This window comes from Triturus cristatus, chromosome 12 (assembly GCF_964204655.1).
Source record: "Triturus cristatus chromosome 12, aTriCri1.1, whole genome shotgun sequence".
Lineage (NCBI taxonomy): Eukaryota > Metazoa > Chordata > Amphibia > Caudata > Salamandridae > Triturus > Triturus cristatus.
Window position 1 is genome coordinate 701303830 of NC_140595.1, and position 20424 is coordinate 701324253.

Here is a 20424-nt window from a genome sequence, read left to right on the forward strand (position 1 = left end):
TCTTCTCGCTCAGAGCAGATAAATATCTGCCCTGCACGTAAAACTGAATATCTTCCTTTCTTGATGTTATATCTGAAGTATATAGATCCTGATAGTAAATAGAAAATTGCTTTAGGATCTCCTGCGGTTGTGTATAGAGTATGCCGTCTGACCCTTTTATTCTTCTAATATAAGTTTTGGCACGATCATCTGCGACCTTATGAGCTAAAATCTTACCTATTTGCTTGCCATACTCGTATTGTGCAAAATTATATCTATCAAATCTAGCCGCTATGCTTTCTCTAAATACCTTTTTTGTAGCTACTCTAAGATCTATTAGAGACAGAAATAATTGTTCTTGATTACAGATACCCCGCAAGACTGCCTCTGTGTGTTGCTCTTCCAACCTCTGAATGGCTTTGACAGCCTCCTTAATTGCAGTTTTCCTTGCTTTATTCTGTTGCCATAGATATTGTTGAGTTGTTCCTCTGATAACTGCTTTCCAGGTGTCCCAAACCACCAGTGATGAAGCAGGCCCAACATTTTCTTCAAGAAACATTTCTAACTATATCTTGGTAAGAGCGATATATGCACTACCCGAAAGCAAGTATCTTGGAAAAGAAAAGGGTCTAAGTATCTTATCTCCTGCTAACATCTCATATGATAGTAATATAGGGTTGTGATCGGACGTAACACGTGGGCATACTTCCACAGCCGATGTCAGCATTATTTGATCTGAGACCCATGCCATATCTATTCTTGAATACGATTGATGTGGAGCAGAATAGTACATATACCAGGGAATGGCTGGATAAAAATACCTCCATACATCCCTACTGAGCTGCAACCGACCTAATTGGACTATTGCAGCCCGAGTCTTGCGCATTCTATCAGTAGCCTCACATCGAGTAGTATCAATACTGTAATCCATGATGCAATTAAAATCTCCCATTACCACCCTTTCTCCCTCCCAATTCAGCATTTCCATATTCAGTGAGTCAATAACTGAGGAGTCATCCACATTAGAACCTAATAAAGCAGAAAAAACATACTTCTTCCCCCTTATTGCCAGCTGTGCAAATACCCATCTACCTGCCTGATTGGCCAGTATCTTATGTGTCACACATACAAAACATTTGTGTTTTAAAATTGCAACTCCCCTGATTGAGCAAGCCAGTGACGTACATAGAATTGTTTCATAACCCAAATGTTGCAAAAGATTCCAATCCCAAAAAGGAAGATGTGTTTCTCTTAGCAAAACTAACTGAGGGTCATACATTTGTAAATCTTGTTGCACTAGCTGCCTCTTAAGTTTGCTATTGAGACCAGCAACATTCCAAGCTAAACATTTAATCGGATCCATTGTCCAGATCATTGATTTCAAATAGATTGTTACCAAATACCAATTGTACTCTTATTCCCATGCAAATTCCTTCCTTATTGTCTTCATTTGAGGAATTATATCTTTATTTAGAGCGCTTTACATGAGGATCAGCAAGTTGCAGGTTACATAATTACTTCAATTACAGGTTCCAAGTATAGACATAGGAGAAAAACATGAGATTACACAATAATATGAGATATTAGAGCGTAGCATTGCCAAGACACATGTCTTAAGGGGAATGAAAGTTAGAGGGAAGGAAACACAACGGGGAGACGAGAAAAACAAAGTCACATGTCCGACTGGGTAGGTGCCGGCCGAGGGGGGGAACCAGGGCCAAACTCCTTTATAGCTGCATAGGACAGCTCCACCGGGCATCGGCCAAGGTTGCTCAGGCTCCGCAGTTATGGTATCCGCCCAGAGGGCATCGTCGTAGATCGATCGTAAAACACCAGTCATGGCATTGCTGGGAAGCACCATCCGCTTCCTATTGAGTTAAACGTCTGCCACAAAGGATGAATTCTCAAGCAGACCACTCTTCTTCGCGACGTACAGCTTATAACACCTATGCTGTCATCCACTCCATAGCGGTAAAAATTATTTTTCTCTCTTTTATCAACCACAATTCCTAAAATGTCGACTTGCTTTATTGGGTGCCGTTTGCAGAAAAATACACCTGAAACCTTTTCGACTGCTTCAGTTCAAGGATGTCTTTTATATATAGTTTTGCAAAAGCCCTAAAGACAGGATCCGATCCCCACAACAACACGGGGGGTTCCTCAAAGGATCCAGGGTGGGACATCACTCGGAGGATTCAAGCTGCTACCTGCATTACAGTAGCACTGCAGGCACAGACTCTCCAGCTCGTCGGGCTGCTGCTCCTCGCCCAGCTCCTTAAACGCCGCCCAACGGACCTCGGTGGATTCTATGGTGGAAATGTTGCATGTACACTTATGTTCAGTTGAAACACGTAATCATGTAATTTTATTTACGTTTTACATTCTTGACATTATACATGTGTATGTATAACCATGTATTCGCAGTTCATATTAACTGTTGACTACAGGCCTCAAGTGAAGTGCATTTAGCTTCGCCAGCATATTCTTTCCTTCTTTTCGCAGGTGCATTATCATGATTCTCATTAGTTAGGGGAAGGTTTATTGTTCGTATGAGACTGCTGATAGTGAGGCCTGGAGGGAAGATCTTGGCAGTGAACGTGGAGAATTAATGGTCAAAAGACGACTTCTGTTCATCATGTACCAAGACGGAGTGATGTTCAAAGTTGCAAATGACAGCCCAAATTCCGATGGGAAACTGAAGGGATGTTGCAGATACTCTTCTCTAGTAACGGAAAGGTTGGTTCAATTGGATTATGAACAAAACGACCAGCCTACTTTATTAATTCCTGTCAGGCGAAAGTCCAAATAAACCGTTTCCACTGTAGGGTCCTCTAACTCGCAACATAAAACACACGATGTTAGAGCACGCCGATGCAGTCCCAAGGATAGCAATTGTAGTTGTAGATAGCAATCGTAGTTGTGATGTCAGTAGTCTCAAGAAATAAATAATCAAAGGGCAATATTCTAGTAGCTAGGGAATATATCTTCAAGCCTGACCCCGTGCAGGTCCAAAACGTATGTGATGTGCTGTGATGCGGCAGTTAGTCCTCCTCCGTTATACTCAAGGGGGGTAGTCTGGGAAAATTCCCTCTGCAATCAAAGTCCATCCATCCAGCTCCTACACCGAAAATACCGGGAAATATCTGAAATCTGCCAGTGCCCTCATTTTTACCTTTCCTTTTTGTCCTACTAGAAACCAACCACCCCAACCAAAACCCTTAGCAAGCCCCACCCCATATCGTGAAGGAGGAATCAGCCCCTTTTTCAGAGCTGCTGCTGATGGGCAGCTACAAGGAGTCAGTGCGATCACGGTGGTTACCAAACAAAACCAACACCCACTGGACAAAAAGAGTAGAAAAAGAAGAAAGGAAACCCCAAAGAGAGAGGAATAAATAAAAAGAAGAGAAGCTATATAGAAAACCAACAATATACTCCTCAAGCCTTGCCTCCCTTCTCACTTTGCCATTTGATAATAGCCTCTTCTGCATCTTTTACAGGCAGAAAAAATACGTTTGACCACCCCGCAAGACCTTCAAATGTGCAGGTTCCTGCAAAAACACTTGTGCTCTGGTGGCCTTTAACTGCTCTATTAATTGGCACAATTGCCAGTGTTTATCCAGTGATACTTTACAAAGGTCTGACCATACAAAAAAAGTAACAGAATCAGAATCAACCTTCACTGGGGAGCTCGGGCAAGCCTTCAAATATACAGCCTGCCGTAACAGAAAATTGCCACAAAACAAAAAATCAAAAATGGCAGTGGATAGTGAAACCCCTGCTTATGCTGCACCAGCGGAAGCCTATGGGCCCTTTGCACCTGACAGTCCCAATCCCAATCCCCCAGGTCTGGGAAAGCCTTCTGTAAGAGTTATACAAAAAAAGCTCAAGGATCTGCCCCCTCCATCCCCTCTGGAATACCAAACAGTCTTAAATTATGCCGACGCTGGTGATTCTCCAAGTCCTCAACTTTTAATTGCAGCTCTGTGATATGAACATCGTGAGTCTGAAGCGAGTCTGCCGTTTGTGTGATAACCTCCTCGTTGTCTGCAACCCGCTGCTGTAGTTCTGTGACATCATGAACCAGAGTCCCAAATTTAAGTTTCACCTCCTGCAATACCTGTTGAATACCATAGTTATCAGCTCTGACGTGAGCATAATGCTCCTGTGCTTCCTGTCTCTGAGCTTTTAAGGCCTGGAGAATCAAAGTGAGTGTTGGTTTCGCATGGTTGAAGAGCTGTGCCGTTAATTGATCAGTATCTCCATGTTGTGATACATGTAATACATCGTGTTCCGATAAAGAACTAGCTAGGTTAGAGCTAGATACCTGATCAGGAGATGAGGCAGGTCCATGCCCATGCGCACAATTGCTTGGCTCAAATTCTATCACTCCTATATGACCAGGGCCAGCCTCGACTGGGCTAGTACCCGACAACCGAGAGATTATTGATTTGACCCCCCTTTTGCTTGAACCCAGCGACGCAGAGAGTCAGCTGTTACGTCCTTTTTTTTTGTGGAGAAGCAATACGCTGTTGGTCCAATCTAGTTGGAGTTTTTTTGCTACCCTTAATGGTTTTAACCCTTGTTTTTTTCTTCTTAGTCAATATGTTGGGTGTCACCTCCATTCTCTTTCCCAGAGATCTATCAGGGATTAGTGGGGACGTTTGTAATTCTTGTTGACCATCTGCAGAACATACCCCACTATCACCCAGCAACATCTGTACTGAAAGTTGTGGTTCGCATCTCAATTCTATATTAGAGCTAGAACTTAGAGGTGTCGAGGGGTGTGCTGTTACTACAACCGTGTCCAAAATACAATCCTTTACCCCAAGACCCTGCTCAGGATCTAATACTTCGTGAATCTCTGAGCTGTACATGGACTGTATGTATTGCAAGCAGACTCGCTGTGTAAACTGCTCTTGCCAGTCTCTCCAGTCACGCTCATTATCTTCGTCCTAGAGGGCTCAGTTGCTGATTCTCCTATTGATTCAAGAGGATCCAAAGCCACTACCTGTGTGGGACTATTCTTAGAGCCATCAGCCCCTCTCATCTGCCCAGAGCATGAACCACCCCTGGTCCCCAAAATACTTTCATCGCCACGTTGATTGCTGAGTTCAGTCACAGAGCAACATTGTTGCACAGGGATTGCCTCCATTAAAATATCCGCTATTTTGTTGCCGCTAGTGTAGTCGGAGGGATCACCCAGCTCAAGCTACTCCGCTGCCTTCCCTGACTGTAAGACTTGGTGTAGAGGCTTATCGACTCTCATAATGGCGTCCCCTCACTGCCTCACCGTTGTCTCCAGTACTTCTTCCGCTTCGCTGGATCCCTCAGCGGGAGCCATTCCTGACACGCTCACCAGCACCCTTCCAGCACATGTTGTTCTTGCTGTTGTCTTCGGAGGATCCATATCTGTGCACTTTCCTTGCCCTGAGCCGGCGCGTGAACCAAAAACTAGCCACTGCCAGTGGAACGCCGATTTCCTCCCAGTCGCCAGGCGGGCGATCCAGAATGTGCAAAGAAGCCGCTGTAAATACGACGAGTCACTACTGCCTGCATCCGTCTCAGCAACCACACGCCAATTAAACCGCTGCTTTTTCCTTTTCGTTCACCTTTTTGCCGCCTTCACCTCCTCAATTAAATGGTTTCCACAAAGTTTGTCATTGAACATCTCGTTGAAAAACGGTGAGTGTGTTAGATTCAGGAGCCGCTCCTTGTGGCTGCGCTCCCTAACGGCATCAGTCTGCCATCTTGCTCCTTCCTCCTGTTCGATATGTCAAAGACGATCCCAATATCTTACAAATTACATACATTTATATATATAAAAATATTACATCAAATACACAAACGCGAACTAATAATATATATGTAATCAATATTACCAAATAAATAAAACTGTATAAATAATAAATAAGCTATTTCCACTCCATCGTATACAACAGTCGAGCAAATTTTAAATTTAGGAGGGATAAAATGTACTATTCCCACTCTAGTGGGTGCAAAGGTAGGGAAAGTGCTGTACTCATGACGGGTTAAATTTACTCTTCCCATTCTAGTCTGTGCAACAGTAGAGGAAGCATTGGCTCAAAAGGGGCAAACATTATTATTCCCATTACAGTCTGTTCAACAGTAGGGAAAGCGTTGGATTCAAAAGGGGTAACATTTACTAATCCAATTCCAGTCTGTGCAACAGTGGGAAAAGCGTTGGACTCAGGAGAGGTAAAATGTACTTTTCCCACTCCAGTCGTTGCATCACTAGGGGGAGTGTTGGATTGCGGAAGGGTAGCACTGACTATTCCCACTCTAGTCGGTGCAATAGTAGGGAAAGCAGTAGAATGCAGAAGGGTAAAATTTACAATTCCCACTCCAGTCTGTGCAACAGTAAGGAAAGCGTTGAACTGAGAAGGGGCAAAGTATACTATTCCCACTCCAGTCGGTGCAACATTAGGGAAAGCACTGGACTCAGAAGAGTTACATTCACTATTCCCACTCCAGTCGGTGCAACAGAAGGGAAAGCGTTGGACTCAGGAGGGGCAAAAATGACTGCTCCCACTTCAATCAGTGCAACAGTAGGGAAAGTTTGGACACAGGATGGGTAATCATTTCTTTGCTGACTCCAGTCGATGCAACAGTAGAGAGAGGGTAGCTCACTTCAAACAAATAACACATTTTAACAACTCTATTAAATACGAAAAAATATAAACATTCAAATTTAGAATTATATGTCTACATATTTACTAAAATTAAACATATGTATTACAATGGTTAATAATTATTATACATTAAAACAAATAATGCCAAACTATATTCCCACAATCATAACAACCAACAAATAAAATATAATTTAAATGAAAACGCATAACATAACTAACAAATACTGTAATAAATATTACAATTTTCAATAAATGAATAAATATTGTTAAACTAATTATTAACTGATTAACTTCCCACCCTATACATCTACAAACTAAACAACACACACCTAAAGTATAACTTAACAAATATGATAATTTCACAGTTTACATAACTATCAATTGAATAAGGTAATACAAAATTAATAATTAATTATCAATACATTATTTATTAATTAACTTCCAACCCTGTGCCCCTAAAAACCCATCGACCCACCCTAAAATATATCTTATAATGTATAACAATTTACATAATTACTTATCCAATAAACAATTAATAATATGCTGATAATTAATTAATCATATTGAATTACCTTCCCACTCTTTACCCCTACAAACACAACAATCATCACCCGATTTATACCTTAAAGCAATATCTTAATCACCCAAATGACAATCAATTATCAATTGAATAATTATTACGTAGCAGTAATTATTAAATATTAGAATTATTTACCTTCCTGCCCTTTGCTCTTTCAAACCCCACAACTTGCATCACAAATATATATTCGTAATTTAATTAATTACTCAATTTACATAATTAATTATCAACTAAATTATTAATAATAATTCAACTTTGATTAATAATTAATTATAATAACATTACTTCCCCCCTGCCTCCCTACAGCCCCCACAACCTGCACCTAAAATGTAATCTAAAAAATGTATTACATAATTTACATTAATCAATTAAATAATTTATAATATTTAAAAATAATTATTTATTAATTATAATTAATTTACTTCCCACCCTGTACCCCTACAAACCCCACAACCCACTAAAACACTACAAATTGCAATAAACTTTTGAAATAAATACAACTAAAAATGTATGTACTGTATTAACGATAATTATGTGAACAATTTATCAAATATTTAAAATATATACTAAAATACATAAAAATAATAAAAAATTATATTATTAACAACTATATTTTTGCAAATGATAATAACAACATTGATATTTTTGACAAAAATATTACCTACCTTACAAAATCAATATTCTTCTCAACGATATTCTTGCATCGTGATATTTGTAGATTGTAATATTAAAGACTCGATATTTCTGCATCTCAAATTTTTTTACTCAATATTTTGTCTGAATACCTTTTTCAAATACCATGCACCCTGCTCTCTGAGCCTTTAGGGTCCACTTTAGTGGTGACTTATGTGTATTGAAAAGGAAGGTTTAGGCCTGGCAAAAGGATTATTTTGCCAGGTTCAACTGGCAGTTTTAAAACTGCACACACACACAATTGAAGCAGGCCTGAAACATGTTTTACAAGGCTAAAACAGTGGGTGGCACAATGAATGCTACAGCCCACTCATAGCATTTAATTTTAAATAAGTAAACCAATCACGTATTTGCCAGGTCACCATATTTTGGGGCGAGAGCACCAGCACGTTACCACTGGTTAGCAGAGAAAGAGTGAATCCTAATGCCAAAAAAGCAGGTTCAACAACAGAAGGCAAAATCTGGTGGTGATAGTAAAATTGCAAAAAGGGCCAGGTCCACCAAAGGGCATCAGTACCAACACACCCACAACAATTTGTTGCATATCCTGACAGCTCTCATATTGGTTTTCAGTGGTGCCACTGACATCTACTTCTTCTGAAAAACGTTCTTTGCTAGGGACCCATTGAATTACATTGCATCAAAAGTGCAACCCTATTTAAGGCAGCCCATTTCACACAATTTCCACTGCTATCTTCCTGTGTTGGGACAACATGGCAGTATCAGAAACAACAATAACTAAAATGTTCCCCCATGCACTGGGATTCAGCTTCTAGCATGTCAATAGAATCTGTTTTTTCTGAAGAATAATCCAACCTTGGAGGTCTATCTTCAGAAAAGTAAAATGAGAGTTGTTGGATCTAGCACATCACAGCGACAAGGGGGCCATCCGTCCCTCACTTTTTTACCAAAAGGACAGGAGTGACTTTGATACAACATAAATTTGCATCCGGTGATAAGCTCAAATGTTATCAGATCAGACATGGCTGGACCAGTAAGAGTGATGCATCTGTTGCCCAGACTAGTGGATGGCCTACCAAACATTAAATGAGGGCACTCATGCTTATTTGTAGTATATGTATAACATTGATTTGAGGATGTAATTATGTTTCTTAATAAAATGTAATCCCCAGACAAGAAGGTTGCATTGACGGTGCATCTAGGACAATGACAACCCTCAGTCCACTATAACTGCAACACAGATTTATGGGCACACCCCAGAATAAGTGCAGCAAGGGTGTATAAGTGGACACCAGCACCTTCAGCCTAGTCCACCTACGTTTTCTGTAAATGGCTACTGCATATGATCTGGTTCATCTTCTTTTGTCTGAACTGTCCATTGAGTGTAAACACTAATCAAGATATTGAAGCAGATTATTTTAGTACCTAAATGGAATAAGACACCATCTTCTGTGTATGTACTTTGCCAGGTCCTTGTTCTCTGAGAATTAAACAGCTTGTGTAGGTCTGAATCCCAACTTCTTTCTGCCTGTTACCTCAGAGAGGACATTCCAGACAATTATAAAGGCACTTGGGCTGAATCCGTCTGTCTACACAATAACACATCCAGTGCACATGTAATATGACTCAAGATACTAGGGAATCTTTCTCTTTTTTATATATAACCCCCAAGCTCTTTAATTGTTAGAACCATCAGCCCCTCTCATCTGCCCAGAGCATGAACCACCCCTGGTCCCCAAAATACTTTCATCGCCACGTTGATTGCTGAGTTCAGTCACAGAGCAACATTGTTGCACAGGGATTGCCTCCATTAAAATATTCGCTATTTTGTTGCCGCTAGTGTAGTCGGAGGGATCACCCAACTCAAGCTACTCCGCTGCCTTCCCTGACTGTAAGACTTGGAGTAGAGGCTTATCGACTCTCATAATGGCGTCCCCTCACTGCCTCACCGTTGTCTCCAGTACTTCTTCCGCTTCGCTGGATCCCTCAGCGGGAGCCATTCCTGACACGCTCACCAGCACCCTTCCAGCACGTGTTGTTCTTGCTGTTGTCTTCGGAGGATCCATATCTGTGCACTTTCCTTGCCCTGAGCCGGTGCGTGAACCAAAAACTAGCCACTGCCAGTGGAACGCCGATTTCCTCCCAGTCGCCAGGCGGGCGATCCAGAATGTGCCAAGAAGCCGCTGTATCCGACGAGTCACTACTGCCTGCATCCGTCTCAGCAACCACACGCCAATTAAACCGCTGCTTTTTCCTTTTCGTTCACCTTTTTGCCGCCTTCACCTCCTCAATTAAATGGTTTCCACAAAGTTTGTCATTGAACATCTCGTTGAAAAACGGTGAGTGTGTTAGATTCAGGAGCCGCTCCTTGTGGCTGCGCTCCCTAACAGCATCAGTCTGCCATCTTGCTCCTTCCTCCTGTTCGATATGTCAAAGACGATCCCAATATCTTACAAATTACATACATTTATATATATAAAAATATTACATCAAATACACAAACGCGAACTAATAATATATATGTAATCAATATTACCAAATAAATAAAACCGTATAAATAATAAATAAGCTACTTCCACTCCATCGTATACAACAGTCGAGCAAATTTTAAATTTAGGAGGGACAAAATGTACTATTCCCACTCTAGTGGGTGCAAAGGTAGGGAAAGTGCTGTACTCATGACGGGTTAAATTTACTCTTCCCATTCTAGTCTGTGCAACAGTAGAGGAAGCATTGGCTCAAAAGGGGCAAACATTATTATTCCCATTACAGTCTGTTCAACAGTAGGGAAAGCGTTGGATTCAAAAGGGGTAACATTTACTAATCCAATTCCAGTCTGTGCAACAGTGGGAAAAGCGTTGGACTCAGGAGAGGTAAAATGTACTTTTCCCACTCCAGTCGTTGCATCACTAGGGGGAGTGTTGGATTGCGGAAGGGTAGCACTGACTATTCCCACTCTAGTCGGTGCAATAGTAGGGAAAGCATTAGAATGCAGAAGGGTAAAATTTACAATTCCCACTCCAGTCTGTGCAACAGTAGGGAAAGCGTTGAACTGAGAAGGGGCAAAGTGTACTATTCCCACTCCAGTCGGTGCAACAGAAGGGAAAGCACTGGACTCAGAAGAGTTACATTCACTATTCCCACTCCAGTCGGTGCAACAGAAGGGAAAGCGTTGGACTCAGGAGGGGCAAAAATTACTGCTCCCACTTCAATCAGTGCAACAGTAGGGAGAGTTTGGACACAGGAGGGGTAATCATTTCTTTGCCGACTCCAGTCGATGCAACTGTAGAGAGAGGGTAGCTCACTTCAAACAAATAACACATTTTAACAACTCTATTAAATACGAAAAAATATAAACATTCAAATTTAGAACTATATGTCTATATATTTACTAAAATTAAACATATTTATTACAATGGTTAATAATTATTATACATTAAAACAAATAATGCCAAACTATATTCCCACAATCATAACAACCAACAAATAAAATATAATTTAAATGAAACCGCATAACATAACTAACATATACTGTAATAAATAATACAATTTTCAATAAATGAATAAATATTGTTAAACGAATTATTAATTGATTAACTTCCCACCCTATACCTCTACAAACTAAACAACACACACCTAAAGTATAACTTAACAAATTTGATAATTTCACAGTTTACATAACTATCAATTAAATAAGGTAATACAAAATTAATAATTAATTATCAATACATTATTTCTTAATTAACTTCCAACCCTGTGCCCCTAAAAACCCATCGACCCACCCTAAAATATATATTAAAATGTATAACAATTTACATAATTACTTATCCAATAAACAATTAATAATATGCTGATAATTAATTAATCATATTGAATTACCTTCCCACTCTTTACCCCTACAAACACAACAATCATCACCCGATTTATACCTTAAAGCAATATCTTAATTACCCAAATGACAATCAATTATCAATTGAATAACTATTACGTATTAGTAATTATTAAATATTAGAATTATTTACCTTCCTGCCCTTTGCTCTTTCAAACCCCACAACTTGCACCACAAATATATATTCGTAATTTAATGAATTACTCAATTTACATAATTGATTATCAACTAAATTATTAATAATAATTCAACTTTGATTAATAATTAATTATAATAACATTACTTCCCCCCCTGCATCCCTACAGCCCCCACAACCCGCACCTAAAATGTAATCTAAAAAATGTATTACATAATTTACATTAATCAATTAAATAATGTATAATATTTAAAAATAATTATTTATTAATTATAATTAATTTACTTCCCACCCTGTACCCCTACAAACCCCACAACCCACTAAAACACTACAAATTGCAATAAACTTTTGAAATAAAAACAACTAAAAATGTATATACTGTATTAACGATAATTATGTGAACAATTTATTAAATAATTAAAATATATAAAAATAATAAAAAATGATATTATTAACAACTATATTTTTGCAAATGATAATAACAACATTGATATTTTTGACAAAAATATTACCTACCTTACAAAATCAATATTCTTCTCAACGATATTCTTGCATCGTGATATTTGTGGATTGTAATATTAAAGACTCGATATTTCTGCATCTCAAATATTTTTTACTCAATATTTTGTCTGAATACCTTTTTCAAATACCATGCACCCTGCTCTCTGAGCCTTTAGGGTCCACCTTAGTGGTGACTTATGTGTATTGAAAAGGAAGGTTTAGGCCTGGCAAAAGGATTATTTTGCCAGGTTCAACTGGCAGTTTTAAAACTGCACACACACACAATTGAAGCAGGCCTGAAACATGTTTTACAAGGCTAAAACAGTGGGTGGCACAATGAATGCTACAGCCCACTCATAGCATTTAATTTTAAATAAGTAAACCAATCACGTATTTGCCAGGTCACCATATTTTGGGGCGAGAGCACCAGCACGTTACCACTGGTTAGCAGAGAAAGAGTGAATCCTAATGCCAAAAAAGCAGGTTCAACAACAGAAGGCAAAATCTGGTGGTGATGGTAAAATTGCAAAAAGGGCCAGGTCCACCAAAGGGCATCAGTACCAACACACCCACAACAATTTGTTGCATATCCTGACAGCTCTCATATTGGTTTTCAGTGGTGCCACTGACATCTACTTCTTCTGAAAAACGTTCTTTGCTAGGGACCCATTGAATTACATTGCATCAAAAGTGCAACCCTATTTAAGGCAGCCCATTTCACACAATTTCCACTGCTATCTTCCTGTGTTGGGACAACATGGCAGTATCAGAAACAACAATAACTAAAATGTTCCCCCATGCACTGGGATTCAGCTTCTAGCATGTCAATAGAATCTGTTTTTTCTGAAGAATAATCCAACCTTGGAGGTCTATCTTCAGAAAAGTAAAATGAGAGTTGTTGGATCTAGCACATCACAGCGACAAGGGGGCCATCCGTCCCTCACTTTTTTACCAAAAGGACAGGAGTGACTTTGATACAACATAAATTTGCATCCGGTGATAAGCTCAAATGTTATCAGATCAGACATGGCTGGACCAGTAAGAGTGATGCATCTGTTGCCCAGACTAGTGGATGGCCTACCAAACATTAAATGAGGGCACTCATGCTTATTTGTAGTATATGTATAACATTGATTTGAGGATGTAATTATGTTTCTTAATAAAATGTAATCCCCAGACAAGAAGGTTGCATTGACGGTGCATCTAGGACAATGACAACCCTCAGTCCACTATAACTGCAACACAGATTTATGGGCACACCCCAGAATAAGTGCAGCAAGGGTGTATAAGTGGACACCAGCACCTTCAGCCTAGTCCACCTACGTTTTCTGTAAATGGCTACTGCATATGATCTGGTTCATCTTCTTTTGTCTGAACTGTCCATTGAGTGTAAACACTAATCAAGATATTGAAGCAGATTATTTTAGTACCTAAATGGAATAAGACACCATCTTCTGTGTATGTACTTTGCCAGGTCCTTGTTCTCTGAGAATTAAACAGCTTGTGTAGGTCTGAGTCCCAACTTCTTTCTGCCTGTTACCTCAGAGAGGACATTCCAGACAATTATAAAGGCACTTGGGCTGAATCCGTCTGTCTACACAATAACACATCCAGTGCACATGTAATATGACTCAAGATACTAGGGAATCTTTCTCTTTTTTATATATAACCCCCAAGCTCTTTAATAGTGACATGCTTCATCATTGGCTTCATCCTGGCTCCTAAAGGCTAGGATGGGCTCGCCACCCCAATTCAGACCCAGCCATACCCATAAGGAACAGGCTCAAGACTGATTTGCATATGTCTGGGTCTGAAGTGGGGTGGCAGAGTGAGGTAAAGAATGATGATGGATTCAACCCAGGTCCGTGACTGGGGTTAGTATCTGAAAAGTTTCAGCACTCCGTCCATCATCTTCTTGTGTTTGCTTTGTTCGCCCTTAGTTAGGAGGGTATGCTCAGGCGTGGGTCCCTTGCTCACTTTGTCACTGGTTTCAAGCTAGTCTGGCTGATGAAGGATGTTAACTCGAAACCGGTCCTGGATGCTTGTTTAAGGTCCAGGGAAGACCTTGCTTGGCAGTTCCGGCTGGACTGTTCCCATAAGGAACAGGGTCAAGACTGATATGCATATGGCTGTGTCTGAACTGAGGTTGCAAAGTGAGCTAAAGAATGATGGTGGATTCAACCCAGATCTGTGACTGGGGGTGAGTGTCTGAAAAGTTTCAGGTCTCCGTCCATCATCTGTTTGTGTTTGAAATGTAGTATATTGCCTTGCTGCAAGTAGCCAGGCTTCTGAGGAGCAGCTTGGATTGGTACGACCTTCTTTTATGACAGACACACTGGGCGTGCTGCAGTTTTTCAACCTCCTGGTCCATGGCCACAATGTCATCCTGATTGGTCACCACTCGGTCACCCAGGGACTGTATTTTACTACTATCAAGAGACTAGAAGCTAAGTCTGCCTTCAAGGCCTGCATTTGCTTTCTGACCATATTTGAAATTTTTTCCCAGGTACTCAGTAGGATGTCCTTCTATATGGGAGTTCCCCTTCTCCCCTTTTTTAGTGGCCATTGTGGTACATTTATGAAGTGTAACTGGGTTTCAACACTGGAGCACCAGCCCTGTCCTAGTCATCAGGGCCCACTATGCAGACCAAGTGATCTAGTGAAGGTTGGCCTCGCATTCTATCACATATTCTAGAAGCAGGCTGCAAGATGGCCACCAGCACCACTCACTTGGAGTTCAAATGCCAGGTAAGAGAACAGGCAAAACATCACCCCAGCAGGTCATCTCACATGTCAGGTGCTGTCATAGATGTTTAGCCCCCAATATCTGATGACCAAAGGCAACATAAAGACCAATAGTACCACGGATAGGCTCTTAGTAGATCCCAGATCTGGAGGTCATTGATCGAACATTGTTCCCATCAGATCACAGGCCAAGTCCCCTGACAGATATTTTGACTAAATGTCACTGTCCCTCTTTTTGAAATGTCGTCCTGCTATCCCCTTGGACTCCACTATAACTTGCACCCAATTGGTTTCTATGGAGACACACATCTCTAAGCTACAAATGAACAGCCACCTCACAAATTCATGCAACGTCATCATGACAATCACCCCTACCTAAATGACTGGTAGGCTCCCCAGCTTAGGTGGATATCTGCACACTAGCCATCAGGACATCATCAGACTGGAAATGAGGAAGTGTAAGAAAGAGAAAAAATAAGACAACAGCCATGCTCCTTCTATACATCCACGATCTGGGAAAATATTCTGTATTCATCAAGTCCACAGCAACCCTGTTCCAGTTTAGGAAATAGCTGAAGACATATCTCTTTATAGAATACTAAATCACAGCATAATTCCATTCTCAGAACCCTGCCCCAACTCCAATTACTTGTTGACTCTATCTTTGTGTTTGAGCATATTCCTGTCAGCTAGGTTCATGGTATACAAATGTCACATGACAAGCCTCCCCTGTGACTCTTATAAACGGATTCTCTGCTTTAGCTTATATATAAAGCCCTTCTCCTGGCTATTTGGTTTGATTACAGATACTGATCTCTGAGGTATATACAAAAGCCCACACAGTATGCCTTTAAATAAGATTGTGGAGAATGTATGGAGGCAGATGGCGGCTCTGTAAGGTGGAGCCATCTAAGCTCACCTGTCTGGTTGGAGATCTCTCCATCTGAGCATGGAAGGCAGTCATAGCAGCAGACTCCTTGGCCCTCACGAGTGGATTTTCTGAAGCCAACTGTGCACACTTCACTGCATGAGGACTTTGGTATCTGGAGACAGAGACAAACTTTGCTTTGAATGGGTACCCTTGTTAGTATGAAAATAGGGTTTATTCAGTTACTAAAAGAGTGCATGGTACAGCTCAAGCTTTCCAGAGACACATTATGATTAAAGTGTAAAGTTACTTCCCTGTAACAATAGTTCTCCAGGTTTGGCATCTTTATTGACTGTGACAAAACACAAACAGGCTTTCAACACTTGACTGATGGGTGCACTTGCACTGCAGGATATCAGTAGAAATCAGCATGGCACATAATTGCTTCTCACCCAACCTGACTAGTTTGCATAGACACAGACTCAATAAGAGAATGAATCCATTGCAGCTCTCCTTCTCTTCCTGAAGCACTGGAACAGTTTATGTATGAATATGCCCATCCCTCACAAGCACTGGCTTGGAATGAGACTGATAGCCTCAGTCCTACCCAATTATCAATAAACATGGGTTACATGTGGAACTATCTGCTTCCTTGCCACCGGGACCCAGATATAAAATATCTACCCCATTACTAGAAGTAATCAATATCCATCATTATTCTAGGTCTCTAGCTTTGCGCCAGACATACTAGCATTTGTGAGGTGGTGACGTGTTAGACCTAGCATCCTTTGCATGGTTTCCCCTTGCTTTCTACCTTCTGACCTTCTGTTTTGCTGACTTCATTCTTGCTGGCTTTAGGATTCTGGCCACTTTACCACTGCTAGCCAGTGCTAAATTACATATGCCCTGTACCTAAAAAATTATAACATTGTCGTATCCACAAATGGCATATTTAATTTACTTATAAGTCCCTAGTAAAGTGCACTATGTGTGCCCAGGGCCTGTACATTAAATGCTGCTAGTGGGCCTGCAGCACTGTTTGAGCCACCCACTTCAGTAGCCCTTTAAACATGGTACATGCCAGTCGCTGTAGAGCCTATGTGTGCACTTCATACTGCCAATTCGAACTGGCACGTTAACCTTCTTGTCAGGCCCAACCTTTCCTTAAATTTCCTATAAGTCACCCCTAAGGTTGGTCCTAGGCAGCCCTATGGGCATGATGCCGTGTATTAAAAAGGTAGAACATGTGCTTTGGAGTTTTACATGTCCTGGTAATAAAAAACATTTACTGCGAGGCCTGTCTTTCCGATTGGTTAACATTGGGATTATCTAAAAACATCTTTTAGGTGTAATTTTCAATTGGGAAAAGAAAGAGATTTAGATTCTGGTGTCTCTGGATTCACAAATTAAAATCACAACTTATGGTAAAGCTGGATTTAAATTGTAAGTCTGAAAATGCCACTTTTAGAAAGTTATCTTTAACCAAAAGACAGTGATCCATGTGGGTTCCATAGGGCTGGGCATTCCAAGATTGACCCAGAACCCTCGACCAATCTTTGTCATTGGTGGTGTATAGTGATCACCACTTTGGTGTATTGCTGCACGGTGTCATCATTGGGTTTCACACCTAGATATTGCTTATCTATGTGAGTACTGCCTCTATATGAAGGAAAGTATTGTCAGGATCCGTAAGTTGTTTATCTAAAATGACCTCCTGCATCACTGCAATTTCTTTCATAAAGGTGATGTATACAGGAGTAAAATGGTGCAATGGTGGAGATAGACAGATGTGTGAATTGCCCTTTACATCACACATTGGTAGTTGATGGTCAACATTTTTCAGTCCGTGTCGCCCAAAAGGGTCTGGGTTTTCTTCGGGACACGGAAATAGAGGTTCAGCGGGTCCCTTCTCTGATGGTTTTTGTGTGTTATGTAGACCCGTAAGTCTTTTACTTACCTGTCTTCAGTCCAATTTATATTGTCAGAAAGTTAGGTGGGCTTTCATTGAGCCTGAACCTTGTTAAAATAGGGGAAATAAAAAAGGTTAATGAGGAACAAGGGTACCCAGTCTTATCCGTTACTATTAAGAAGGAGTCATTTAATTTCTCAGAATAGAAACCCAAGTATTGACATGTTAATTTGCATCTATTCAAGAGATAAATGTATTCTGTATCAATGCATTTCATTAATCCAACATTTTACTGTGCAAGTTGTAGTCCTTTTTGTGTAGCATAGTGTTCAAAACCTTAGAAATAGTGCTTTGAAAGAGTGGTGAAAAAAAGAAGAAGAGTATATGATCTTTTGATCTCCAAAATATGGGAAATAGATTGGCTTTTGACAGGTATTCTAATCTGTTTGTTGTACTGAAGAGATGAAGTTCTGAAGTGCCCGCCCGGCGTTGAGGGCATTGCATTGGCTCCCAGTGAGGGACAGGGTAAAATTTAAGTCACTTTGTATCGCCCATAAAGTTCTGCATGGGGTAGGCCCACCGATTCTGGAGGAATTGGTCCAGCCCTATAAGGCTCCTCGTTCTCTCCGCTCTGATCATCAGCATCTCCTCCAGGTTGGCAGAGTGAAAAAGGCAAGAACAGGTGGCAGAAGATTTTCTATAAATGTGGCCTCTTTATGGAACTCATTGCCCCTACAGTTGCGCTTGGAAACCAGTCTCCTTCGCTTCCGTAAACTTTTAAAAACTTTTCTGTTCGCTCTTTAATCCCCTCTCCTCTGCGGTAGCATCATGTGCTGGCAAGCGCTGGGATGCCGGTTGGTAACCAGGCGCTATATAAAACTCGGTAATAATAATAATAATAATAATAAATGATGCCTCTATTCACTCCTTTATTAGACAATCTTTTCTCTTTCTTGTGTTTTGTATATGGGAGCCCTTGGCCAAGTGTGTCATGCCTGAGGTTCCCATGTTTTGTGGTAGTGTGTATATTATACCCACAAACGGACAGTATGTCAGCCTAACGGGATCTAATAAAGTTATGTTGTTGATCAAAGCCCCTAACAGAGCCAGCTACATTTAGTCATTTATGCCCGATATCAAAATACAAGACTGTGCTCTGTATGATTGTGGCAGTGCTTTCATAAAAATGCCGCCTGTAACCCACATAGTCCTGTCATGTATTCCTAAAGTGAAGGGTGCTCTGCTTTCGATTGCAAGTCATGGTGGAGAATGTGGCACTGTACTGCCAGTGAAGGTTGGGGGGACATTTTGTTGGTTCTAGAGAAACTTAAGCATGCTCGCTAACGCTGCAATGTACTGCTCCCCCCGGCATTCCGATAGTGTCTGGAATCAGTTCCATTCTGAAATCACTTTCACAATTTACAGATCACTTTCTCCCTCCCATTGTAAAACAAATACCCACCTATCTTAAAGGCACTATTGACCTATTGAATCAACTAGCCAAGATATACTTTGCCCCAACCCTAAAGCATTTTGTAGGGACTCGATATAGAGTGTCTATATAGGAGTCTGCCACAAGAGGCAACCTTGGAAACCATCGAGGACATACTTGTTAGAGAACGGTGGGAATACAGCCCCCCTAGACACTTCATCCTAGAGTGCTGCAGACTGGCACTAACTGAAAACCTTATCGAATATGAAGGCTCACTCTATCTTCAAAAGCACGGATCTTCGATGGGCAGTACTTTTGGCAAATGCGTGGATGGATTGTATCCAAGTAATTTGAAAAGAAGCACATAGTCACAGTAACTAACCCCTGCAGACAGGAGATCCATTTTTTGAAAAGATACATCAATGATTTGTTTATTATTTGGCAAGGAGACTAACAATCTGTACAAGAGTTCATGAGGTGGCTTAACGATGGGGCAACTTTCTCAAATTCACATGCACTACACACAAGAGCAAATTGGCCTTTCTAGATGTTACCATCTTTCTGGAGGGGACAAGATTCAGGACAACAACTTATTATAAACCAACTGATAGGAACAGAATCTTACCCTTTGATAGTTTCTATCCAAGCGCCCTGAGAGAAAATCTTCCATACAGCCCATTCTTGAGAATTTGGAGCAACTGTAGCAATCTTCAATATACATAAGACAAGCCCAGGACAAGGCCAAAAAACTGCAGCAAAAAAAATATCCAACACATACCATAAGGAAATGCAACAAACATGCTAAGAACCAAAATAGAAATAGGTCCTGAAACACCCAGAAGAAAATACCCTAACATGTGTCACCTCCTGCTGCACATCAACTATATAAAGAAAGCCATCAATAAGCATTGGAACATCATCACCTCAGGCACCCTTGATTGGCCAAAATTCAGGTTCACCAAATAACGAGGGAAGAACAATAAGAACTACTTGGTACACACCAGACCTATACCATGCCCCCCAAAAGAAAGTGACTGTATCCACATCATGGGGTCTACAATCGATGACAGGGCATTTTCAA

At 40.7% G+C, this 20424-nt stretch overlaps 1 protein-coding gene across 1 annotated transcript in view; it reads right to left on the reverse strand.

Annotated features, from left to right (window-relative positions):
- Positions 1 to 20424, reverse strand: part of LOC146780139 (vomeronasal type-2 receptor 1-like) — a 154606-nt gene that overhangs the window by 16738 nt on the left and 117444 nt on the right. The window contains exon 5 of the mRNA XM_085637124.1: positions 16054 to 16177. Within this exon, the coding sequence (XP_085493250.1) occupies positions 16054 to 16177 (124 nt within the window). The remainder of the gene's footprint in view (positions 1 to 16053; positions 16178 to 20424) is intronic.